A 27,826-nucleotide genomic window follows, 5' to 3' on the forward strand; every position below is an offset into this window, starting at 1 on the left:
AACAGGTGACGAAAAGGTGTCCGTGTGAAAAACAGGGCTCAAGTAAGTTGATACCTGCCACTGCTAACGACTGGCCTTGCGCTTTGTTGATTGTCATGACAAAAGCTAAACGAATCGGGAACTGTAATCGCTTGAAAGTGAATGGCATTTCTTCTGTGATAATTGGGATACGTGGAATAAAGACTTCTTTTTCTTTGTAACATCCAGTTAGACTCGTTGCTTCAATGATGCAATTGTGCAATTTCTTCACGCAGAGTCTGGTGCCATTGCAGAGTCTCGGTGTGTCCAAATTTCTTAAAAGCATTATAGGTGCTCTGACTTTGAGGGTAAAACTGTGTGGTGGCACACTCGGAATATCCAAAGGAGTTCAGAAATTCTGCAGGATACAGAACTAAATGTCTGTGCCGTGTCTGTGACAGTGTCAACCGATTTGTAAGATGTGGAGTCTCCTGGAATAATTTTTAGGATTTTTTTGTTGATCTTGTTCACACTGTCATTTTTCGGTGCCAGAATCGCTCTCAGAAAGCCACTCATGGTTTTGGTCATTTTGTTGAATGTTTGGGAAGACTTTGTCTGCAAGTTCTTGAACTGAGTTTAACAACTGGCAAAATGCATTTGGGAATGTAATCGGTCCAGTGCTTGGGTCTACTGGTTGGTCAACTGATGTGAAAATGATAGCAGTGCTGAGTCATTTTGCAGTTGAACTCGTATGTTGGTGGATAATGATAATTTTTTAACTTCGTGCCAGAGTGTTGATGATTTGAGGCAAGCATTGAGTTCATCAGCTGGCATTGAACATTTTTATTCCCAGTTTTGTGAGCGTAGTTGTTGTTCTCTGTTGTTAGCGACGTCATACTCCCAGCTTGTGCAGCGAATATTATTCAAACGCCTTTTACGCATTTTTCAAATTGAAACTATACCTATACGATGGGCGGTTGATGAGATAAAGGCAGCATTATCACTTACAGGACACCCTGTATATAGGCTAGCAGAAATACCCGGCGCTCTTCCCGGGTTTTCTGCAATTAATGGGAGGATTGGAAAAGTGACAAACCGTTATAAAGGAATAAACTGTTATAATGACAGAATTAAAGGTGTGACAAACCATTGTAAAGGCATATATTCACGTCTGAAACGCATTGTTGGAAACCACGGTAACCAAAGTAAACGTTCCGAAAGTAATTGTTGAGGCCCCAAAACTATTGTTGCCCGACAGTTTTTCGCCCATTTCGGGCATTTGCCCAGCTCTGACGAACTTTTAAAGTAGCCTACGGTTCGATCCCGGACCTGTTTGGTATATATGCAAAATCTGGCGATGATCGGTCTAAAACTGTAGATTTGTATAAAGAACATACATACGTACTTTCACATTTATATAATAAATAGCATGGCTATTTATCAAACATATATATATATAGTATTCGATTAAATTGGCCACAGTAGCCTTCAGGGGTGTTTGGCAGATGCGACCACACAGGGCCCAGCGCTTGAAGGAGTCACTCATACATATTAATATTTTAAAAAAAGTTAATTTTTTTTGACAGAAATAAAACGGGATAGCCATGTTTCAACTATAGAAATGAAAATGATTATTCCCAATAAACAGGAATTATTTGCAATTTGAAGCCCCACAGATAATTTTCTCTACTGGCTCCACGTCTGGTAATGGCGGTCCTGAAATTGGCCAAATCCTGAGGATCTACTAACATTTTATTTCGGGTATGAAATTTAACTAAGATTATAATGCAGTTATTATAAATTACTAGCTGATACTCGGCGACGTCGCCCGCCCCGTAAAAAATGTATATACGTATAGCTCATTAATTATTTCTTAATCAAAAAAATTTCTGCATCAAGTAAGAAAAAATTACTTTTATTTTTAAATATTTTAATTAAAATCTTCAGGCAATCGCTTGTGGATACACAATATTTTCTTTTTCCATCTGGTGTGTAGATGTACAAATTTTTGCTATTACCAACATGCGAACAGGTGACGAAAAGGTGTCCGTGTGAAAAACAGGGCTCAAGTAAGTTGATACCTGCCACTGCTAACGACTGGCCTTGCGCTTTGTTGATTGTCATGGCAAAAGCTAAACGAATCGGGAACTGTAATCGCTTGAAAGTGAATGGCATTTCTTCGGTGATAATTGGGATACGTGGAATGAAGACTTCTTTTTCTTTGTCACAACCAGTTAGAATCGTTGATTCAATTATGTAATTGTGCAATTTCTTCACGCAGAGTCTTGGTGTCTCCAAATTTCTTAAAATCATTATAGGTGCTCCGACTTTGAGGGTCGAGTTGTGTGGTGGCACACCCGGAATATCCAAAGAAGAATTTCTGCAGGATACAGAACTGTCTGCGCTGAGTCTGTTACAATGTCAGCCGATCTGTAAGATGTGGAGTCTCCTGGAATAATTTTCAGGATTTTTTCGTTGATCTTGTTCACACTGTAATTTTTCGGTGCCAGAATCACTCTCTCATAAAGCCACTCATGATTTCTGTGATTTTGTTGAATGTTTGCGAAGAGTTTGTCTGCAAGTTCTTGAACTGAATTTAACAACTGGCAAAATCCATTTGGGAACATAATCAGTCCAGTGCTTCAGTCTACGGGAATTCCTCCATTGCCAAGTTTGATCAACTGACATGAAAATGATAGCAGTGCTGAGTCATTTTTCAGTTGAACTCGCATGTTGGTAGATAATGATAATTTTTTAACTTCGTGCCAAAGTGTTGATGATTTGAGGCAAGCATTGAGTTCATCAGCTGGCGTTAAACATTTTTATTCCCAATTTTGTCGTCGTAGTTGTTGCCCTCTGTTGTTGGTGACGTCATGTGTCCAGCTTGTGCAGCGAATATTATTCAACGCCTTTTAAGCATTTTTTAAATTGAAACTATACCTCTACGATGGGCAGTTGATGAGATAAAGGCCGCATTAGCACTTACAGGATACCCTGTATATAAGCTAGCAGAAATACCCCACGTTCTTCCCGGGTTTTCTTCAATTACTGGGAGGATTGGAAAAGTTACAAACCGTTATAAAGGAATAAACTGCTATAATAACGGAGTTAAAGGTGTAACAAACCATTGTAAAGGCATATATACATGTCTGAAACGCATTGTTGGAAACCACTGTAACCAAAGTAAACATTCCGAAAGTAATTGTTGAGGCCCCCAAAAACATTGTTGCCCGACAGTTTTTTGCCCATTTCGGGCATTTGCCCAGCTCTGACGAAGTTTTAAAGTAGCCTACGGTTCAATCCCAGTCCTGTTTGGTATATATGCAAAATCTGGCGACGATCGGTCAAAAACTGTAGATTTGTATAAAGAACATACATACATACATACTTTCACATTTATATATAAGACTAGCTGATACCCGGCGACGTTGCCCGCCCTGTAAAAAATTTACATATATATAGCTTATTAATTATTTCTTAATCAAAATATTTCTGCATTAAGTAAGAAAAAATTACTTTAATTTTTCAATTAATTTTAATTATTTTAATTTTATTATTATTATTAATAATATTAATAATATAATTTTAATTAAAAAATTCAGGCAATCGCTTGTGGATACACAATATTTTTGTTTGTCCATCTGGTGTGTAGATGTACAAAGTTTTAGGATTACCAACACGCGAACAGGCGGCGTAAAGCTGTCCGTGTGAAAAACTGGGCTCAAGTAGGTTGATACCTGCCATTGCTAACGACTGGCCTCGCGCTTTGTTGATTGCCATAGCAAAAGCTAAAAGAATCGGGAACTGTAATCGCTTAAAAGTGAATGACATTTCTTCAGTGATAATTGGGGTACGTGGAATGAAGACGTCTTCTTTTGGCACATCCAGTTAGAATCGTTGCTTCGATGATGTAATTGTGCAATTTCTTCACGCAGAGTCTGTTGCTATTGCAGAGTATCGGTGTCTCCAAATTTCTTAAAATCATTATAGGTGCTCCGACTTTGAGGGTCAAGTTGTGTGGTGGCACACCCGGAATATCCAAAGAGAGCAGAAATTCTGCAGGATACAGAACTGTCTGTGCTGTGTCTGTGACAGTGTCAACCGATTTGTAAGATGTGGAGTCTCCCAGAATAATTTTTAGGATTTTTTTGTTGATCTTGTTCACACTGTCATTTTTCGATGCCAGAATCGTTTTCTCACAAAGCCACTCATGGTTTTGGTCATTTTGTTGAATGTTTGGGAAGACTTTGTCTCCAAGTTCTTGAACCGAGTTTATATATATAAGAACTGGCAAAATCCATTAGGGAACGTTATCAGTCCAGTGCTTGGGTCTACGGGAATTCTTCCACTGCCAAGTTTGATCAACTGATGTGAAAATGATAGCAGTGCCGAGTCATTTTGCAGTTGCACTCGCATGTTGGTGGATAATGATAATTTTTTAGCTTCGTGCCAGAGTGTTGATGATTTGAGGCAAGCATTGAGTTCATCAGCTGGCGTTGAACATTTTTATTCTCGGTTTGTCGTCGTAGTTGTTGCCCTCTGTTGTTGGTGACGTCATGTGTCCAGCTTGTGCAGCGAATATTATTCAAACGCCTTTTAAGCATTTTTTAAATTGAAACTATATCTCTACGATGGGCGGTTGATGAGATGAAGGCCGCATTATCACTTACAGGCCACCCTGTATATAGGCTAGCTGAAATACCCGGCGCTCTTCCTTGGTTTTCTTCAATTACTGGTAGGATTGGATAAGTGACAAACCGTTATAAAGGAATAAACTGTTATACTAACAGAATTAAAGGTGTGACAAACCATTGTAAAGGCATATATTCCCATCTGAAACGCATTGTTGGAAACCACGGTAACCAAAGTAAACGTTCCGAAAGTGATTGTTGAGGCCCCCAAAAACATTGTTGCCCATTTCGGGCATTTGCCCAGCTCTGACGAAGTTTTCAAGTAGCCTACGGCTCAATCCCGGACCTCTTTGGTATATATGCAAAATCTGGCGACGATCGGTCTAAAACTGTAGATTTGTATAAAGAGCATACATACATACATACATACATACATACTTTCACATTTATATATAAGATAATTAAAACAATAGACAGATTAAGTGCAACCAGTTTTTCAGCTAATATTCGGACCGTTAATACCTTTGTTTTTAGTTATTTTTTCTTCCTTCCAAAAATTATAAATGTTTTTTTTAGTACCTATTTTAGGCATTTTTAGAGCCTTTTTGTTTGCCTATTTTGACCAATTTTGGAGCCTTTTTGTTTGCCTATTTTGACCATTTTCAGAGCCTAAACTTCTGGGCTCTATAAATCAGATTGTTTTTCTAGGTTAGGGGCCATTCAAGCATTACATAAGCAGATTTTTAGCCCTTTTTGGCTCCCCCCCCCCCCTTGTCAGCAAAATTTCGTCAGCAGCTTAGAATATTTCATATTTTCAAAAAGGGTGGTTGATGACGATGTAAGCAACCTTCAAACCCCCCCCCCCCTCCATCATCAAAAGTCTGCAAATTCGAAACCCCCTTCCCCCTTTGATGCTGATGTAATAGTTGAATGACCCCTTAGTGTTTATATCATTAAGGCCCTTTCACACAAAGTGGTGCGGGTCTGGAAAAAGTTTTAACAATTGGTATATACATTAGGGTGGGTCAAAAAAATATAATTCCCATTTTTTAAGGGGCACAGTGATAAAAGGTGCTAAATGGTTTCAAAGTAACACATGATTTTTTTGCATTCTGATTAGTGTAACTGCCTCTGGATTGATATTGATTTTTTTTTTTTGATAGTTTTGAATTTTTTTTTCAAGGTAGGTTTCAGTTAGGGTTTCGACTAATTACGTTACTTTCAGCAAACATAGACAATTCGTCATATTGGAGTTGAGGGGTGGATGGGTGGGTAGAGTGAGGGATAGTCTAGGAAGACCCTACGCTTACTCATGCAACGCCCATGTTTCCCAGCATAACTCTGGCTGAAATAAAACGAGGTTGTGTTGCGCTCGCTTGTGCCATTTTCATTATGGATCATACTCGTTCAAAGTGGAAATGTCTGTTATTTCAAGATTCAAGTGACATTAAATTGCAATATATGAGCAAGCTACGAAGATGTTATGAAGTTCTATGAGTGAAACCGTCATAACATAAAACACGATAATGAAACTAATAAAGAGCCCACGTATAAAGAACTAGAGGACATTGTCGAGGCAAAAATTAAAGAAATATGGTCAAGAGCTTCCATTTCTTCTGTCCAACACAAACAAGTGAAAGGCGTATCATGTATGAAATACAAAAATATTTTTAAATCACACCCTAAAATACCGAAGAAGCAATTAGAAGAGTTTCGCCGTAAATTATTGTTTGACATTTATTTCATCATGCTAGTGTAAAAACATCGAAGAGTGCATTTGCCCCAAATACAAAAAAATACTGTCAGAGAAAAAAAGCTTCCTAATCAACCAAAGTTCTACAAACAACTGCTTTACGCTTCGACAGACACACGGAAGGATAAAACTTTAATTATATCAGAAAAGGACTGAAAAATGTATAGACAGAGCATTCTTGAAGAGCATATTCCATTGATAATGGAACCATCGTTGAAGCACCAGCTTCTGGCACATCTGAATGCATAGAAAAAGCAATCTTTGATTTCTTCTTGGAATCAGAAATATCTATGCAGTCTTTAGTGGCAGTTGGGTGTGAGGTGGAACTAGTGTGAACGTTGGTAAATATGGAGGTGTCATACGTCTGCTTGAAAAAAGGTTAGATAAGCCCTTGCGGTGGATTATCTGTTTACTGCATATGAACGAAATACCCTTCCTACAATTGTTTTTACATATTGACTGCAGCACACTGGGACCCAAAACATTTTCAGGGAGAATCGGTAAAGATATAGAAATATGTGAAAAAACAATTGTGCTTCGTTTCAAGTTATTTCAAGAGAGTTATCCAAGTTTTCTATTCAAGGTATTATAGCACAGACCAAACATATTTGCACAGAATAGTCTCAGCAGTTTCAAAAGGCCTAAGGATTAAGCAAACAAATCACCAGGGAGCGCGGTAGCCCAGGTCGATAACATACTTGCCTAAAAACAAAGAATGTTTAGGGGTGTCGCGAGTTCAATTACGGGTTTGTCCTTGTCAGAGCAGAGAACTTTCCTGACACAGGGGTACAACAAAAATAGCAACAAGACAGCAGAAAAAGATTGCTACTGCAGGGAGTCATCTATCGAGGGGTTAGCGCACCAACCTCTCGATGAGTATAAAAACAAGTCTACCATTCGGAATCTGCAATAAATTGTAGGTCCCGCCTAATTAGCCCTCATGCGCAGAAAAATGACCCCCTTCCTGTAAAGATGGAAAACGGCACCTGTTCAAGCTCATCACTGCAACTGGGTATTTACCAGGGTTAGTAAAAAACCCGGTTTTTTGGTTTAAACCGGTTTTTTGTTTTAAATAGTATTAACATTAAAAACAATAAAATTTCTGAAAAATCATTCAAACTTCCAATAATTAACTAAAATAAAATGTTTATTAATTGTAATTAACACTATTTCCATATTAATTAATCAATAAATATTTATTACATTTTAACAAAAACCAACTTTTGCAATTTAATTATTTTTTGCTTAACTCAATGGATTACTGTGTGTTTGAAAATTCTTTTAATGTTATTATTAATCATATAATATATAAAGGTTTTTCTCCAGTTACTTTCAGTATACTTAATTAGGAAGCTATTTCGCAAAAAGTAATAAAAATTAGGTGAATATAATGTATTTAATGAAGCATAAATAATGCAGATTAATTAGCAATGGTTTACGATATACGGGGTGATTATAACTAAGGTTCTGATTTGAAAACACTGTAAAAAAAAAAATGATTGTCAGAATGACTTGAAAATTGACATGAATATTCCTGAAAAAATTCAATTTTATTTGATAAAGGGGAAAAAATACTTAAAAATGTAAAATTAATGACATCATCCAACATGCGGGAAATTTGCCCGCAGAATGGAAACGATAGACAGTCATGGCAGAATAAAAACTATAATAAAAATTAGGTGAATATAATGTATTTAATGAAGCATAAATAATGCTGATTAATTAGCGATGATTTACTATATACAGGGTGATTATAACTAAGGTTTGGATTTCAAAACACTGTAAAAACAGAATGATTGTCAGAATGACTTGAAAATTAACATGAATGTTCCTGCAAAAATGGAATTTCATTTGGTAAAGGGGGAAAAAGATAATTAAAAATGTAAAATTAATGACATCATCCACCACTTGGGAAATTTGCTTGCAGAATGGAAACGATAGCCAGTCATGGCAAAATGATAACTTAATTATAGCATTTCATGATTTCATAATTCATGAAAACATCACAAAAAACGAAGTAATTGAACAAATAACTACAACTTACTTAAGAAATGTTAAATATGTTGTCCACCGCGTGTTCTGGCTATGAGGTTGAAAGCACAAAAATTCTTGTTCAACAACGAAATCGGAGTATGCCATGGTCATAATGTGGAAGTTCTTGCAATTTAGCTTTATTAAACCACTTAATCTGACCACTGTTTATAACATTTTGAGGTACCCCCACAGCCAGAAGTTGCAAGGGTTAAGGTGCATCCTGTCAAAATGGGTCTTCAGTAGCTGCTTTGGTGGTATTGCAATGTGCATCTTGATAGAAGTTCTATCCACACACTGATGCTATGGAAGTGCCGAAATGATGTGGTTGCACAAAATAGATTATACTCCAGGCCAAGTACAGCATCGTCTACTTGCACATTTTGCACTTTTTTCTTTTGCGAAAGAAACTTCCATTGCTTCAGGAGTATCCATGCAAATTTTCAAGTCATTCTGATCAGTACTTATTGTATAGTTTTGGAATCAAAACTTAAATTATAATCACCCTGTATATAGCTGATTATTTTTCAAAAATCTGTTACTACTGTACAGTAGAACCTTGATTAACTGGGCTTAACAGTGTGTGTGTGAAAGTATAAAGAAAAACAACTATTGAATATTAAGACTGGGAGATATACAGTAGGAGATGTGCTACTTTTTATGGGAAAGAAAATGAAAATGTATGTGAGGTAATGTAACAACTAGTACACTAGTCTTTGTCCTTTAAGGACAGCTGGTGTCTTTATTGGATTATAGGACCACCTGCCCCTAGCATGATGGTGTCACTACTGTAGCTGCTTCTTTGTGAAGGGAAAAAAACCCTGTGAGATAATACACCATTACATTTAGATGTGTGATGCAATCCTTATTCATGAATTTGCTAAAGATAGAGCATCAGAATGTAGCCAAAGGTTAGAAAATGTTGTAAGAATGAGAAATTATGTCTTTTATGTATAACTTTAAATGACTAATTTTATTTGACTTTTCATATGAAAAAAATATATATATTCTGGCCACTTTTATGAGACTTTTTAAAAAAAACAACTTATAAAATCTTATGTCATTTAAAGATATACCATCAGAATGTACCCCAAGGATATAAAATGTGGTAAAAATGAAACATTTTGGCTAATAATGAACCAAAATGATATTTTTCAAGGAAAAAAATGATATTTAGGCAACTTTTATTTGATTTTTTGAAAAAAACCGAAGTGGTTTTTTTAAAAAAACCACTTGGTTAAAACCAAACAACCCTGGTATTTACCCGCAAACTTAAAGGCAAAATATATCCCGTAATTCTCAAAGAAACACGTGCTCTGCACACCCTGAAAATTCATTGATCGCAATGCTGACCAACTCTGAACTGCGAATCCGTGAACTAGCAGCTCGTCGCATTCAGAAAAATATACTCAGACTGTTACAACTTCCTATTGCAAAACTTGATGTATCATCTTACATCGATCTCATTGACTGGCAGAAGTAGAATATATCTGATCCACTGTCATACTCTTTTTTTTTACCCCGGTGGTGACCTATCGCTTAGAAATTCTTCAGAATATGGACCGGTTCGCCGTTTCAGTTAGTAAGTAAGTCTCGCAACGCTGTGACGAAATTCAGTAGTAAGAAGGATTTTTGCACTATTTGAAATATGGTGATAATAATATAAATGCCACTTTTCAAACTTTTTCTTGTAATAAATAAATGTTAATCATGTGATTTGTATTTGTTTTATAGACAAACTTTTAAAAATTTATTTTAAAGCCTTACTTTGAAAAATCATAAAAAAAAGGTTTTTTTTTTTTTTCAAAATATGTATTCTTCAAAGTCAATCCGGAGGCAGAAGATGATAACCCATTTTTCAAAAAATTTATATGTGAGCTAAAGAAATCATTTGGGACCCTTTTCATGCTGTGCTGGATAGAAATTAAAAAAAAAATTTTTACACAGAACCGTGACCCACCCTAATATACATAGCCTTTGAAGTGTTCATGCGGGTCCGGATGGCGTCCGTATGTGTCAAAACCTAAGTGCAGGCTCTGCATCCAAACATACAAGTTTTGTACATTGGGTTATATGGAGCTATTCATACGACGTGGAGCAGTGTTGAATTCGTCCGCATCTTTCGCTACTTTTAAAGATGATTTTGCATGGAATTTTTTTAATTATTTGCCATAAATGCCTTCAAAAACACCATATGAAGGTCCCTCTTCATCAATAGGATGTACCCACATATGTCTATCCCTCCGTTTCTTTCTGAGATAAAGGAGATATAGCAACTTTAACTGCCTTTTGTTCATACTTTACAATTTTATACAATAAAACTTGTAAACAACGGCCACTGACGGGACCAAAATTATAAGCCGTTCTGTACATTACAAACATTTAATTGACTACATACTTTAATAACTTTTAAATTTAATTAAAAATTTTAATTTTTTCCTTTTTAAATTTTTAAAACTATTTAAAAAATATAAATGTTTAAAATTATTTTAAATATTTTTTTATTTTTTAAATTTTTAATCTTTTAAAACTCAATACTTTCATTTAACAACATTCTCCACGTACAACGTTCACTCAGGGCTGGATTAGGACGTTTGAAGGCCCTAAGCACTTGAATAGTTTTTGTAACCCCACCCACATATATATTTTACATGATATTGAGTCTATAAACTTAAAAAAAAAAGTGAAATTTTATATTTCAAGAAGTAACTAATCTAAGGATGGGGTTTCACTCTAAAAGGTTTATGAAAGTTATTTTATAAAACTTGAAAAAAAACAACTAATAAATTTATCGGCCACATTCGAGCAAATGCAACAGATCAGCTTATTGGTTGCATTTGTAAAAGAATTATTATAAAATTTTTATAGTGTAATCTGGGTTTAAGAAAGAACTGTGATGTGAATATTTCTAAGCACAACATTTTGAAGTCTCCACCCTCCCCTTTTTTCTACTTGCAAAGTTTTTGATATCTCCTGAATTTTTTTTTTTGGAACATCATTGGATGTTTTTTGAATTTTTTTTCATATTTTCCCAAAAAGACAGATCTTACATTTTTTTCAAAAATATTTTACTGGCTTCCCTTGTTGAAAATTTTACAATGTTTTATAACAAAAAAATAAGATTCATCCAGCCCCCTGGAAATGATTGGATTGTTAACGACCCTCCCACACACACAACCAGACCTGCCGAACTCTGAAGGGAAAAATCCTACTGTATTCATAAAAAGCGTAATATGGCTCGTTTTCAAATTCACAGAAAAAAGAGGCGAGTTGGGACGCCATACTAAAAATTGATTAGGAAATTATATAATTACAATTAGAAAAAGTAATTGCTGCATGAGAAAAGAAGGCATGGTTTAATTTTTAAAAATAAAACGAAAAAATTGTTTGCTAGTGTCTATCTTTTGTTCTACCATAATGTTTTATAAAATGAAATATGATTCCGCTCAATGGTACACAGTCCCTCGATCACGTGAAAACATAAAAATTCTAATTCAAAATTAGATGGATGCTAAAGGGTTGAAAATCAACTGATATTCGTAACTCAAAATTAGATATTCTAGTCACCTGGATGATCAATATTAATGGAACTACATTAAGAGCAATATTATTTTTTGTCAAAAATTTTAGAAAATCCAAAGTAATCCAAAAAGTAATTTTATAAATTTCAGACAAGAAAAAATTTAGGATATTCAAATATTGGGGAAAAAAATGTCTATTATTGTAAATGTGTGAATTATGAACTCAATTTTTGGCACAAGTTCATTTAGAAAATTCGGCCTGGATTAAAAATATATATATATATATACTGTATAATTCGTGAAAGCATAAAGGGTTAGGATGGCATGCGAATTTCGGAAAAATATTGATCTGTCAAACAGATGCTAAAGGATTGAGGCGCCACTCAGTATACTGTGTAATATAGCCGATTCGAGACATCGTTTTGCCGCAACAGTAAAGTCCCCCACACAGCAGGGCATGGCGAATTTTCAGCTACTAGTTCCGAGGAGTGATGTCATTCAACGGACCATCGATTTTCAACGCTGACCAGTTTTGCGACATAGGCAGAAAAACTTCAATATTAGCGTTTCTGTAAAAAATCATATTTTTAGAAGCAAAAGCATATAATCGAATTAATTTGCTAAAATCATACTAAATATAACAAAATCGTAACGGTTGGCAGGTATGCACAACCATTGGATGTTCAAATCCCATCCCCTGTGCTTTCACGTTTCCTATTACACAAAGGAGTTTTTTCCATCTCTTTTCTCCCTCTTTATATTCGGTGAAGCTTCCTCTTATTTTTCTAGGCAATGCTATTCATCACCATGGAGAATGCCTATTCTACAAAAGATAATTCCTTCAGAGAAAAAAAATAAGGATTTTTTCAGGAGTGGCTGCAAAAAGTAAGGAGTTATAAGGGCCCTTCCACAGGGAAATGAAAAGTTAGGACTTTTTAAAGAGTTCGTAAGGATGTGTGAACCCTGTTACAAACCTCCTTTTGCCACATTCTTTAGTGCCTTTTTTTTGCTTTCTTTATCCAAGGAAAAAGGGAAAAGTCATATGGGGCGGGATCAGAGGAATAAGCTGGTTGTGGAGTTATCAGAATGTGATGCGTGTGTTTTGACTGATAATCTAACACCAAGAGGAACCCACGTGTCCTTAAATGGCTGCATGATTTGAGACACAAGCAACCAGATCTTTGAAAGGCCAAGTCCTAGCTCAAAGGTACCTCCTGGTGTCAGATTAGCTGTCAAAATATCCCATTCTGATGCTTCCACAACTAGCTTATTCCTGATCTTGCCCAATGTGACTGTCCGGTTCATTTTCAATGATCGATTGGCCACTATCACAAGAACTGCCACTTTTTATAAAATATTTGATTTAATCATAATTTTTAACAATAAACATTAAAATATTAACACGTTCTCCTTGCTTACAGCGAACCTTTCAAATTACCTCCTGAGTCCACAGGAGCCACTCTCTAACTAACTGAAAACACACCAAGCTTCTTTCCTCTTCTCCATCGAGGGCCTTTCTCTCCCCACCCATGCTTTCTAATCCCATCATGCTTCTTCCCGATGGAAGAAAACCTTACAGTAACTTTCCCCTTTTTCTTCGGATAAAGAATTTTCTAAAGGAGCAATGATTCTCAGGTTCCGAAGAACAGTGACGAAGGCACTGGAGGATGAAATAAAAGAAGGCTGCATTTAAATCTTTGTATAAAAATGATGTGAAACACACATAATTGTACAGGGTAGTTACTTCAAAGGAAACATCAAATAAATAGGTTCTATCTGTACTCATTCTTCCATAATGAAATAAGTTCTGGAACTTTTTGAATGTAGTGGTACAACTTATTCTTTCAATTATAACACCATTTACACCAGGGTTTGACAACTAACAAAAAGATCTATGTGCCGGAACAATTTTTTAGGCAAATAACAAAAAAAGAAACAATAAAAAAATTTTGAACTTATCTAGCTGCCGCTGAATTCATAAAGCTGGCGTTGACTCCGAAGTGGCCTAGGAAAACATACACTCCATGAGAAAAGCACTTTTAGTCAAATTTTGTAGATGGAAGGATGTGTGGCGTTAGTCTGAGGAAGTCAGAAGGTTACCACAAACTTATTGCTTTGGAGGGAGATGATGAAATGAGCCGAAGTGACACTGGAACACGTACAACACAACTGGAAGTACCCATGTAGTCCATTTTTGCGGATGAAGTGAAGTTTCACATTTGCTTTAGATAAGATGTATTCGGCTGAGGATTATTGCCTCGCTTAAGACGTACGTATAAGAATCATCAAATTCATCGGATGTTGGGCCGCCATGAACTCCTTGGGACCCTCCCAGAGCAACCACCAAAAATGTTGTCGTGTCTTTTCACGTTGAAATCTCCTCTCTAACTGCTGCCAAAACTCAGTATTCTATCTTGCTAGCATGTGACTCGGGACCTGTGATCGGTGCATGTGTGGTGTAGCAGTAGTAGGTAGGGCCTCCAAAAAATGGCTCGGGATCCATGATGTTCTTAAGTCAGCCACCTCGTTGGGCAATGTGCCTGTTGTGGCGTTGTATTTGTATTTGTAAATAAAATAGTCATTTTTAAAATTACAATTTTGATCATATGGAATCGTTACCCTCACAAAACATTACACATGTGCCTGTGGGCATATAAATATAGGGAACAACAGAAAGAATTGACAGGGAATTGTTTGAAAAAGTATACATTCTACAATCAATTTACCATTCCACTTGTATCTTCAAAGCCATGATCATCACCTGGGGCTAGACTGTGCGTCCAAGCACCTAGATAACCAGAGGTTGATGGAGTTGTGGCAATAGAGGGCCCATGGACAATGTAAGTTGGGGCCAAGTTGGACGAAGAACTGGAAGACTGGGGAGTGATGTGTCGGGGAGTATTATTTCCCTCGCTGATCACTCCACTTTTCCTCGTTACCATTGGACTCTTTTTCTTCATGGCTTCCTAAAAAAAATAAGAGCGATTAAACTTGCATGATCAAAACAGAAAAAGCAATAACATATAAAATGAATGAATCAAAGCTGGAATAAGACACATCCTTAGAATAATCACATAGGCCATCACTTGCTATACTGTATTAAGAGAGGTGAAAATATTCTGTTGAATGTGAAATTCGGAGAATAATCTAGAATATTCTTTATATATACAGATTATAAAAATCATTTTAAAATGAACTGAATTTTTCAAAATAAATTCAAAGCAGAAAATAAAAAGAAAACTGATTGACAAAGGAAGCTATTCTTATAATCACTTTCTTGCAAAGATACAGAACTGTTATTTTCTTCAATGAACATGCACTCAAATTACATATCATTCCCATCCTACATCATTTACAAGTTTTTGTACTGAGCCATGTTGGCTTTATTTCCTTGCTTTAAAAGTTCAATATTGTGGACTGTCAACATTAATTTCTTATTTTAATTTTCAAACTTTTCTGTTGATTTTACTAATGGTATTTCACTAATGGTTTACGTATTTATTTTTGTTTTGCTTTTGTTGATGTTATTTTATGTTTCAAGTTTCTTGAGGTTTTTCCATGATCATGTGGATTTTTTTCTTTGTTGAATTTGATCATGAGGATTTTTTTAGTTTCTTATAGTTTTAATTGATAATATAGTGTTACTCTGAGTTTTTATGATGATTGAGTGTATTTTGTGTTTGTTGGAGACATTTTTTTTTAGTAGTTTGTTTTTTTTCTAGTGGATCGTGATGCATACCTGACATACAGAATATTATTTGTTTTCTATGTTTATTTCTTAGCAGCATATGGACTCAAAATGTTGGTAGAGTGTGCAACTTGCCAGAATGAAGGTTGACGATTCAAATTTCGCCCGCGCACCTCCAGCTTTTTCCCCTTCTTTTACTTTCATCTTTGGATGATTACCGATTTATTTTAATTTGTCTTTCACTTGTATTCAAAGTTGATATTAAGTGTCCAGCAGGGCTGGTAAAAAATGTTTAAAAAAAAAACAACCTTTTTTTTTGGTTTAAATCAAGTTTTTTGATTTAATTTTAAACCATTTTTTTTTTTTTGGTTTTAGTAGCATTTACATTAAAAACACCAAAATTTCTGAAAAATCATTCAAATTTCTAATAATTAAATAAAATGAAATGTTTATTGATGTAATTAACACAATTCCCATATTAATTAATCTATAAATATTTCTTACATTTTAATAAAAACCAACTTTTGCAATTTAGTTATTTTGCAGCTTAACTCAAGGAAATATTTTGCGTTTAAGAATACTTATATTCTTAATGTTATTAACCCTATAATAAAGTTGTTTTCTTAAGTTACTCTAAATATGCTTAATTAGGATGCTATTTTGCAAAAACCATGATAAAAACTAGGAAAAGTACAATATGTTTAATGAAGCATAATTAATGCAATTTAATTAGCAATGATTTACAATATGCAAAGTGATTATAACTAAAGTTACGATTTCAAAACATTAAAATAAAAACCACTGGTCAGAATGACTTGAAAATTTACATGAATGTTCCTTAGGTAGTGGAATTTTGCATGGCAAAAGGGGAAAAAATACTTAAAAATGTAAAATAGATGATGCTGCACTCATCTAGCACATGGGAAATTTGCTTGCAGAATGGATATGATAGCCAGTCAAGGCAAAATGATAATTCAATTAGCATGGCATGATTTCATCATTTACGAAAACATCACAAAAATGAAATTATTTAAACAAACAACTACAACTTACACACGAAATATTAAATATGTTGTCCACCATGTGTTATGGCTGTGAGGTGGAGGTGAAAAAATGCTTGTTCAACCACAGATCAGAGAATGTTATGGTAATGATGTGTGGAGAGGTGCTTTCAATTCACCAAAGTTTGCAATCTGAGCACTGCATATAAATACGAAATACGAAAGCCTGGATAACCAAGCCGAGAGCGAGGTGTAGTTTGGAAAGAAAACTCACATTCCTCTGTGGGGAATCAAACCACCAATCTCTCACTGTTCGGGCGAGTGTTCTAACCATTGAACTACAGAGGATAGACATTTTCATTCCTTAGAGCATATGTATGAATGCTGAACGAGACTGTGCATGGACAGCCTCCTAGCTCAGCTAATAGCTCTTACGATGTTAGCCCCCAGATGGCGATGCATGGAGAGAAACACTGTCACTCTCCGCTGTTCATACGAAGTATGAAAGCCTGAATAACCAAGCGGAGATCGAGATGTAGTTTGGAAAGAAAACTCACATTCCTCTGTGGGGAATCAAACCACCAATCTCTCACTGTCCATGTGAGTGTTCTAACCATTGAACTACAGAGGACAGACATTTTCATTCCTTAAAGTATGTGTATAAATGCTGAATGGGACTGCGCATGGACAGCCTCCTAGCTCTTACGACGTTAGCCCCAGATTTTCTTTCTGAACTACATCTCAATCTGCGCTTGGTTATCCAAGCTTTTATACTTCGTATGAACAGCGGAGAGTGACATCGTTTCTCTCTATAACTGCATATAATATTTTGGGGTATCCCCAAAGCCAGAAGTTGCAAGGGTTATAGTAGCATTCACCTGTCAGGTGAACATAGCGGCCAAGTTTCATATATATGTTATAGCCAAAATGGTTCTTCAGCAGCTGCTTCATTGGTGCTGCAATTGCATCTTGATAAAAGTTGTGCTATCCACCAGAGCTGGACAAATCAGAAAAAAAAAAAAAAAAAAATTAGGTGCCAGCCAAATTTTTTTAGGAGCGAAGCATGTTTTTCCCCAAGAAAAACAGTCCTAAGTAATTTTTTTTTTACTTTTCCTGAACTTTATGGCCCATTCTCATGTTGGAAGACACATTATTACAAAAAAAATTGTCTCATACACTTAATTTTCAATGATGCATATAAAATTTTAGGCGCCAAAAGCAATTTTCTAGTCACCCCAGCATCTGGGATTTGTCCAGCCCTGTTATTCACACACTGACGCTGTTGAAGTGCCACAATGCCAAAGAAAATTCTATTGCTTCATGCAATGGATCCATGCATATTTTCAAGCCATTCTGAATAGCAGTTTTTATTCGTGTTTTAGAATCAGAACTTCAATTATAATCACCCTGTATATAGCTGATTATTTTTCATAAAGCACTTACTACTGTACATCCTAAGCAAAAGGTGACCCAGTCCATACATATTCCAAGGAATTTCTACCTGAAAATTATTTAGGCAGGATAGTATATATAGCAGGATAGAAAGTGCCAAGGATGGTAAAACAAATGGTTTTGTTTTGGTTTAAACCAGGTGTTTTTGGTTTAAACTGTTTTTTTTTTGGTTTAAACTGGTTTTTGTTTTAAATAGTATTAAGGGCTGTTCAAGTATTACGTAAGCAAATTTTTAACCATTTTTGACCCCCCCCTTTGTCAGCAAAAGTAAGAAAAACTCTAACAACTCTGCCCCCCCCCCGGTCAGCAAAATTTCGTCATCACTGCCCCCTACCTATTAACGCATATTGGTGAGATCAGAAACGTATGCGGGAAGAGGGGCATAGGGGGAGATAGACTTGGAAGTCTGGGGGGGGGGCACTGTCATTATTTCTGGGGGGGGCACGATGATGATGATGTCAATTCAAATATGCATATATACATTAGATAAGTCAATTTCATTTCAGTCAATTGACGCTGGGGGGGGGCCCCCCATGCATCTCCGCCCATGGGGCTCGTGCACCTCCCTCCCCTCCACACGAAAAAAAATATTTTTTAATGCAAAAATAATTGTAAGGTTTCCCCCCATTGGGTAGGAGCATGATGGGATTAGAGAGCATGGGTCGGGGAGAAAGGCCCTCGACAAAGAGAAAAGAAGCTTGGTGTGTTTTGAGAGTTAGAGAGTGGCTCCTGTGGACTCAGGAGGCAGTTTCAAAGGCTCGCTGTAAGCGAGGAGGACGTGTGAATAGTATAATGTTTATTGTTGAAAATTATGATTAAACCAAGTAATATATATAAGAGTGGCAGTGATTATGATTGTAGCAATCAGTCATTGAAAACAAACCCTACATAGTGGTGTCAGTAACAATAGTCGGGAACCTTTGGAGAATTTGCCAAACCTGCCTCTATCTCTTATTTTTGAAACATGTTTATATAGTTGTAATTGTATAATTTTTAATAGAATTTGTTATGTTTTCTTACCTTTTATAACCGTGCACGGTTGATTAAATTAGTCTGTGATATTTTCATTGCTCATAGTCCGGAAAAATGTGCGATCCTGATCACATCGCCATTTTAAATTGTTGTTGCCATTTTTATTTTGTGAAAGTTCTTATAAAAAATGTATTGTCATTCCTTTATAGGTATAAATAAATGGAGTCAGTTCGCATTCAATCTATAGTTTGTTTCAGGTTAACTTTGCAGTGAAGAGAAAGGTAGAGAGTGTATTCCTTCGCCGCAAAATATAGCTCCCATACATCGGAGGTTTATGATGATCATTTATATAGAATATTTCAAATTTTTTAATGATTTTTTTCTCCCGAAAATAACCTCCAACGAATTACCGTTGTGAGAGGCTCTCTTTATGGGTGTAGGTTACGGTTTCAGGCACCCCCTTTTTTATATCTATTTCTTGCCGTGTTCGTAGGATAGGGGGGTTTTCTGAATTCCAATAGCCGATAGCGGAAGGTGTTGACATAAGTAATGTCTCTTTTTCACCCACACCAACTTCTTCCCACAGTAGAGGCTGTTCCTCCAGATGCCCCTTCAGTGTCTCTCCAGATAAATATAAATAAGCAAGAGAGAGAGAGAGACCCACAATGGTTTAGGCTTGCAGTGTATTTTTTCCTTCTGTGACAGTTGTATCTTTCTTTTCACCAAAGATAGACACGCTAAAACATTCTTCGTTCTTTTTGGTAACAATTGAGGATTCCATAGAATGGGAATCCGTAAAAAATGACTAAAACTGTAGTGATAACAAGTGGCATCGACGTATATGCGTTCGGGTGGGTCAGCGACGGAAATTTCGGCAAGAAAAGTGAGTAAAAGAATTCTAAATTTTTCCATATCATTTTTATTATAATTTGGGGCTATTCCCAAATTCAAACGTGAAAACCGGGTTAATAGGAGTTACTAAGATACTTTTCAATAAAAAAAAAAAAATTTCAAAAACATCACTTTAATTTTTGAAAGTATTGACAATGTTTTTTTTTTTTTTCATTAGCTAATTTTTTGTTACTAACTGACTGCAATTTTTTCTACAAGCATTATGTTATACGCAAAAAATATTTTTTTCTGCGAGATTGGCAAGAATCAGCCATACCTTACCGAGGCCGCGCATCAATACATAGGTTAAGAGGCTTTCGTTGTCATAGCAATGAGTGATGCGGTTACCTCGTAGCTTCCTCTTCACTGCAAAGTTAACCTGAAACAGACTATAGCTTTCAACTCAGTATGCATCACTTAAGGTGAAGGTGGTCACCTTTTGGTGAATCGTCCATAGCATGAAATAGCTCGTCTCACTGGTGCTCGGCACATTGCCGGCTGGTTCCGGACCTTATCATGCCTCCTTTCTAGTCATCCGTTGTCATTGCAGTCGTCCCGGTTCCTGTCATCGCTGGTCCGTCGTTTGGCTTGGTGTCGATCGTGTGTTCCAACCGCCTGGTCATCACCTCGGCCCTAGCTGCTGAGCCGGCAGTTCTCGCTCCCGTCAAGGTCAATGACGTCACTGGTCGAGTAATTCAAGATCCTCAAACCACAGTCGTCTGACTTTATTGATGAGTCAACAGGCTAGCATGGCGATTGGTATGAATCAGAGAAATAATTTTGTGATAGTTTCATTAATTGTAATCTAGTTAATTGTTAAAAGTATTAATAAATTTACTTATGTTAAAATCTAGAAATTCTCTTGAAATCATTTCTCTCTCTCTTATTGTGTATCGACTGCACCGATTTCGCCAGATCAGAATCCTGGGTAGTTATGCTGGGTTGTCGCATCAGCCGTGCGATCAGTAGAACTATACTGAATAAAAAGGAAATGGAAACTGGCTATTTGGTGCGAAGGTGGTAGCAGGAATAAATCATCGACAGCAGAGAAGGATCAGGACCAGGGTTTAAGCTACGGTCACATTTTTCGCAAAATGCGAAAGAAAACCATAGAATGCGAAAAAAGTAGCAACAACTTTAGCAAAAATGCGTACAGGAGGTATGCAACGAGTAGACGTCCAACCATCAATCATCACATTAGCATTCAGGGGTGTAGCCAGAAATTTCGTTCGGGGGGGGGGGGAGACCAAAGTGATAAAACAGTAGATTTAGTCATCTTTTCCCCTTTTTTTGGTCATTTTTTCCCATTTCGACGGGGTTGGGGGGGGGAAGCCAGACCCCCAAGTCCCCCCTCTCCCTACGCCCTTGTTAGCATTGCAGTTTTTAACAATTGACCGTTTTCCTGGAGCATGCTAAATGTTTGCTTGTCATGGGATGTTACATGACCAACACTGATTAGACATTGAGAGCGATTATGTGTTATTACTAGGGGTGGGAATATTGACATTTTCGGTGAACTCACCCACATACAATGATGATCACTCATGGGAAATTTCCCTTACGCTTTTCTTTTAACATTAAACAAAAGAATAATTGGAAGAAAAAAAATGCAGGTCAATGTCAATGCCTTTCTCGAGACCTTCTTCCGAGAATGATCATTTCTATACATTGAATCGATGTAATTATTGTGGATAACAAAAATATGTCACTATAATAGTTTTTCATTGCATATTGTCACCTAAAAAACCCTAAACTTGGATGATGGACTAATTGTTGACAGAGGTACTGTATCAGAGGCCGCAACCAGATGCTTGGTCAGCGTAGCCGGTCAATTTGTCGCGGTACAAATTTGTCGCAGCTTCAATTCGTCGCGATACAAATTTGTCGCAGTGTCAATTCGTCGCAATACAAATTTGTAGCAGTGTCAATTCGTCGCGGTACAAGTTTGTCGCAGTGTCACTTCATCGCAGCTCCAATTCGTCGCGATACAAATTTGTCGCAGCTCCACTTCGTAGCTGTACAAGTTTGCCGCCATGTCAATTCGTCGTGACGTCAATTTATATACACTCATTGCCATAAAAATTTGCGCACCCAGAAGAAGTCGTCAAAATGAAACGAAATTTTACACATGTAAGTACTGCGTTGATATAAGTAAGTGATTAGAAAATCCAAGAAAAAGGATAATTTATTGCAGAAAAAAGTACAGATGAACAGAAGTTTTAGTACTCTGTTGGACCCCCTCTAGCGCGAATGCACGATGCGATACGAGCGGGCATTGAGGCATACAAGTTCTGTATGATGTCCTGAGACATCTCGTTCGACAGTTGCTGTAAATGAGCCTCTAGTTCGACCAACCTTGTAGGGTGTCCAACTTGCCATCCCAAATGATCCCAGATATGCTCTATTGGTGACAAATCTGGGGATAGAGCAGGCCAGGTAATTGTGGTAAAGTGGCAGAGGCAGTCTTGTGACATCCTTGCTGTGTGTGGCCTAGCATTGTCTTGTTGAAAAATGGCTCCTGGGACCCCCGCCATGAGTGGCAATACATGTGGCTGAAGGATGTTATGGACGTACCGCTGGGCTGTCATTGTGCCATGGATCAATATTAGGGGTGACCGTGTATCGTAAGCAATGGCACCCCATACCATGACACCAGCTGTGGGAGCGGTGTGTTGCTGTAAAGCGAAGGCAGGATTGAAGCGTTCACCACGGGACCTCCACACACGAACACGATTGTCATCACTGCTAAAGTTGAATCTCGATTCGTCGCTGAAGACGACCTGGTTCCATTCCGTTGCAGTCCAATCCCGTCGTGCTCGACACCACTCCAAACGGAGGCGATGGTGGGTGTCATTGACAGCACACGTAATGGGCACCGCGATACCAGATGTTCTTCAGCCAGGCGCCTTGCGATGGTTCGGGAAGACACAGGGGCCCGTAGTGAAGCTGCTGCCTGTGTCTGGATAGCGGCCAATGAGGCAGTTGGCTCTATGCGTGCGTTTCGGATGATGTGACGGTCTTCTCAACGAATGGTCTGTCGAGGGCGTCCTGAACCTGGTCGCCGTGTAAATGACGTCTCTTCTGTCCACTGGTCCCAACACCTCCTCACAGTAAAATCAGAACGGCCTAGTTGACAAGCTACTCGCCGAGCTGACCACCCAGCTTCCATCATCCGGATGATTCTTCCCCTATCGAACTCTGACAACTGCTCATATGGTCTTCAACGGCTGCGTAACGGCATGTCTAACTCAGCATTTCCTTTGCAAACGATTAAATACACTCCAGCAAGCTCTGCTTACCTGTTTTGTACTCCAAGGAGAACGAAGTTCAACGCCATCTAGTGGCATTACGCAATGCGCAATCATGCTGCATTTCTAATCATTTGCATATCTGCCCGACATGTACCTTCAGGCCAACTTTCGTTTCGATCCCACAATTATTTCTTGGTGCGCAAATTTTTATGGCAATGAGTGTATTACAGTGCAGAATCAATTCGTAGAACTGTCGATTCTTCACTGTACATGTTCCACGCGACCTTGTATGTAGGTTTTTGTCTGACACGTGAAATAAACACATGAACGAAAGTGTACACGCAGTTAACTGAAAATAATTAATTTTTGTCAATGCAGAAAGGTCATAGAAATAAAAATTACAATATCAATTACATTTACAAATTTAACTGCATATAAAAGTTTAATTGTATTTGAAAATTTCAGTTATAAAAATTTGAAATGTTAAATAATTGATTTTTGCTGTGAAAAAATTTCAATATCACGTGGAAAAATTTCGGTTCGCATGATATTCCCCAAATTACAGTGAGCCTATCTTTAATGGTAAATTTCTATCTGCCCCATGGGCTAGAGAGTTTCTCCCCCCCACTTCGAGAGCCACCAACATTTACCATTACAGTATCTCTATATGAACCTGAAATATTTAATTAATTAATAATTCAATTAAATTAATATTTAATTTTCACCGTATAAGCCGCACTTCCCGCTTTTGTTGGGATTTTTATTTCTCACAGCGAAGGGAGTTGGGCGCAGATCAAGGGTGGAAATGTACAGTGCTTATGAATGACGATTCGATGAAGTTTTCATAATGCCCACAGGATGAGCACCGACAAAGGCAATGTAATCAGCAATAAGAAAGATGACTATGGGTCAGTCGCATAGACATAATATAACCATTAATCTTATGTTTATAATCAGTCGCATATCTTTGGCTGGCATGTTTGAATATTTTCACATAGTTTTCATTAGCGTCTAAGCTTTTGGTACTGGGGGGGGGGGGGCTGAAAATCGTCATTCATTCCGTTTATGAGGGACTCAAACCTGTACTCAGGTGGCGAAATGGTGCATTGCATTGTATATTCATGAGTTATAGGAGTTGGGGGAGGTTTCAAATGGCATCAGCCCCCAGTTCTGGTGGCTATGGTCGGAGTGTTTGAATATTATTTCGATGTGATAATACAAAGTGATTTGAAATGTACACTGCATTGCAAAAAAATAATTTGAAAATAATACTTTTCGCAGCTGTTACACATAAAACTTAGATACATTGTCATAAAAAATTCCTTAAAGATACATTCTCTGCATGGATACAGCAACGAAATGAGTCTGCGACGGATTTGTACCGCAATGAAATGAGCCTGCGACAAATTTGTACTGCGACGAAGTGAACCTACGACAAATTTGTACTGCGACGAAATGAACATGCGACAAATTTGTACAGTGACGAAATGAGTCTGCGACAAATCTGTACCGCGACAAATTGAATGCGACGAATTGTCCCGCGACAAATTGACCTAGACCCCTTGGTCAGCCGGGGCAAACACGCATTAAGGAGACCCCCCCCCCTTTAATGTTGGGGAGAAGTTAAAGAGTGAAATTTTTGCCAGTTTAGTTCCTCTCTGGTTACAACCCTACTAAAAATAGTTAAAAAAAAAATCTCTTTAAAGCACTGAACAAGCAATCAGCAATGTCGACAGCTTGCCCCTGAGAGACTTTGAGAAACACTGATATCCAGTATTTTGGTTCTTCTCTTTTAGACAACTTTCCGAGAGTTGGACTCGATGTCGAACTATTATCTGCTTTGCTCAGATATGGAAAACAAAACCAAACTTTTTCAAAAAAGTGAAAAGTTATGGTTTTTTTTCCAAATCTTCAGAAGAACAATACAAGAATACTCAGGATTTAAGGAACGGAGATGAAATGTGAATTAGTTATTTAAGTAATTTATAATGTTGTTTTGAAAAATTTATTATTGTAGATAATTTCTCTAAAGAATTATTATAATATAACAAACAAAATGCAATTGGAACCATTGAAATTTTGCGATATTTTCTGTGAGGTCTATGGGATGGGGGGTTATTTTCAAAGAAGTTTCAATTGTAAGATTTTCACCCTTATACGACGTTTTGAAGTGGCCTCTTGAACGTTGTGTAAACGAGGTTCCATTTGTGGTAACGAATCTGTAGCATGGGAGAATATAACCTCAGGCAAGTTAGAAAGTAAAGCTTTTTCTTTTTCCTTTGTCTTAGGATTGCTATTTAGGATTTGTTAGTCAGAAAAGTGATAAGAATCCGACGCCATGAATCTCAATTGGCGATTCCAATTAAGAGAGGCAGGCTGGAGGGGGCACAGAATGCAAAGGGACAATTTAATACTTCCGAATCTTTGAAGGAAGACCCTCATAAAAATCCTCATGTAGGTCTTGAGATTTTGGGAATACCAATTCCCAGGAAGTCATCTTGACCATTGTTGTCTGAAGGACTTGTGTGCGAGAATAGGAAGAAAGAATATTGTTTGTCTTCTACTGGTCAATTATCCAATATGTTCTCTGAATTATTTTAGAGTACCCGTTCTCAACAGGAATAAAAATAAAAAATTGCTTCAGGTGAAACAGTAACAAGAAAAATTTTCAAGCAACCAGGGTTCCAGGATTTTTGGGTTCCGCCCCTTTTGATTCTGCGGAATCCCAAAAAAGCTTTCATGGAACCGAAGGGTTCTGCGGAACACCAGTTGGGATACCCTGCTGTAGGGGACTTATCAATAGGTAGAATGTTAGTTCAGGTGCCCAATAACGATCAAAAGGTTTTTTCCGTTCTTGGCACTCCAAATAAGATGTTATTAAGAATATTTCACATCTTCATAAAAGGTGGTTGATTACGTAAGCATCATCCAAACACGCCCCCCCCCCCATCGAGGCTGACGTAATACTTGAATGACTCCTAACATTAAAATTTCTGAAAAAATCATTCAAACTTCTAATAATTAATTGGAATGAAATGTTTATTAATGTAATTAACACTATTCCCATATTAATTAATCAATAAATATTTCTTACATTTTAACAAAAACCAACTTTTGCAATTTAATTATTTTTTGCTTAACTCAATGGATTACTTCGTGTTTGAAAATTCTTTTAATGTTATTATTAATTATACATATATAAAGATGTTTTCTTCAGTTACACTGTAAAAAAAAGAACGATTGTCAGAATGACTTGAAAATTGACATGAATATCCCTGAAAAAATAAAATTTTATTTGGTAAAGGGAGAAAAATACTTAAAAATGTAAAATTAATGACATCATCCAACACGTGGGAAATTTGCTTGCAGAATGGAAAGGATAGCCAGTTATGACAAAATGATAATTATAGCCTTGCATGATTTCATAATTCATGGAAACATCACAAAAAAACAAAGTAATTGAAAAAGTAACTATAACTTACTCAAGAAGTGTTAAATATGTTGTGCACCGTGTTCTGGCTATGAGGTGAAAGCACAAAAATTCTTGTTCAACAACAGATCAGTATGCCATGGTCATGATGTGGATGCGCTTGAAATTCACATTTATTAAACCAAAAGCACCCAAGTTAATATTCCTGAGAAACTTTTAATATATAGGGGATGTGCTGGAGATTGCAATTTGTAAATTGCAATTTTGTAAAATTTGTAAATTTGTCCATAACATTTTAAGGTACCCCCCCCCCCCACAGCTAGAAGAGGGCGCGGATCCAGGGTGATGCGGTGGGGGGGGGCAATTTTTTACAGTGAAGGTTCCAATAATTGAGACCATTAGTTTGAAATTTTATAAATTACTGATAGGAGACTGATTGGTCGATAGTTCTTGATATCCTCTTTTTCACCCTTTTTGTAAAGAAGAACCATCATTGCGTTATTCCAATCTTCAGGCACATCCGATTTTGTGAGACAATTTGTGAACAAGGCAGCTAGCATACTGGCAAATTCTTCTCCTGCTTCTTTAATAATGTCTATTGAAATCCCATCTTCACCTGGGCATTTGCCTTTTTCATACATCTTATGATCCTGTTCTTCGTGTTTGTATAGAGTATTATAAAATTCCTCAACACCTGTATATAGCTGATTATTTTTCATAAATCTGTTACTGCTATACAGTAGAACCTTGATTAACTGGGCTTAACAGTGAAAGTATAAAAAAAACAACTATCGAATATTAAGACTTTAAGATATACAGTAGGAGATGTGCTACTTCTTATGGGGGGAAAAATGAAAATGTTTGTGAGATAATGTAACTACTAACACACTAGTCTTTGTCCAGTGTCTTTATTGGATTAAAGGACTACCTGCCCCTAGCAGGATGGTGTCACCACTGTTGCTCCTTCTTTGTAAAGGGAAAAAGAAACACTGAGATAATACACCACATTTAGATGTGTGATGCAATCCTTATTCATGAATTTGCTGAATAGAGCATCAGAATGTAGCCAAAGGTTAGAAAATGTGGTAAGAATGAGAAATTTTGACTTCTGTATATAACTTTAGATAACTAAGATACTTCATATGAAAAAAAAAATATATATATATATATTCAGGCCATATTTGATTTTTTCTAAACCAAACTGATTGTTTTAAAAAAACCACATGGTTTAAACTAAACAACCCTGC

General features: G+C 36.8%; 1 protein-coding gene across 2 annotated transcripts in view; it reads right to left on the reverse strand.

The window, feature by feature from the left end:
* The window catches only part of LOC149068531 (transmembrane and coiled-coil domains protein 2-like), a 106,893-nt gene that overhangs the window by 76,286 nt on the left and 2,781 nt on the right, over positions 1-27,826 (reverse strand). For both annotated transcript variants that reach the window (XM_089251350.1, XM_089251352.1), the window contains exon 2: positions 14,621-14,860. In XM_089251350.1, the coding sequence (XP_089107476.1) occupies positions 14,621-14,860 (240 nt within the window). The remainder of the gene's footprint in view (positions 1-14,620; positions 14,861-27,826) is intronic.

This window comes from Pholcus phalangioides, unplaced genomic scaffold (genome assembly GCF_987345545.1).
Source record: "Pholcus phalangioides strain wild (caught in Gottingen) unplaced genomic scaffold, Ppha-v1.0 ptg000024l_1, whole genome shotgun sequence".
NCBI lineage: Eukaryota > Metazoa > Arthropoda > Arachnida > Araneae > Pholcidae > Pholcus > Pholcus phalangioides.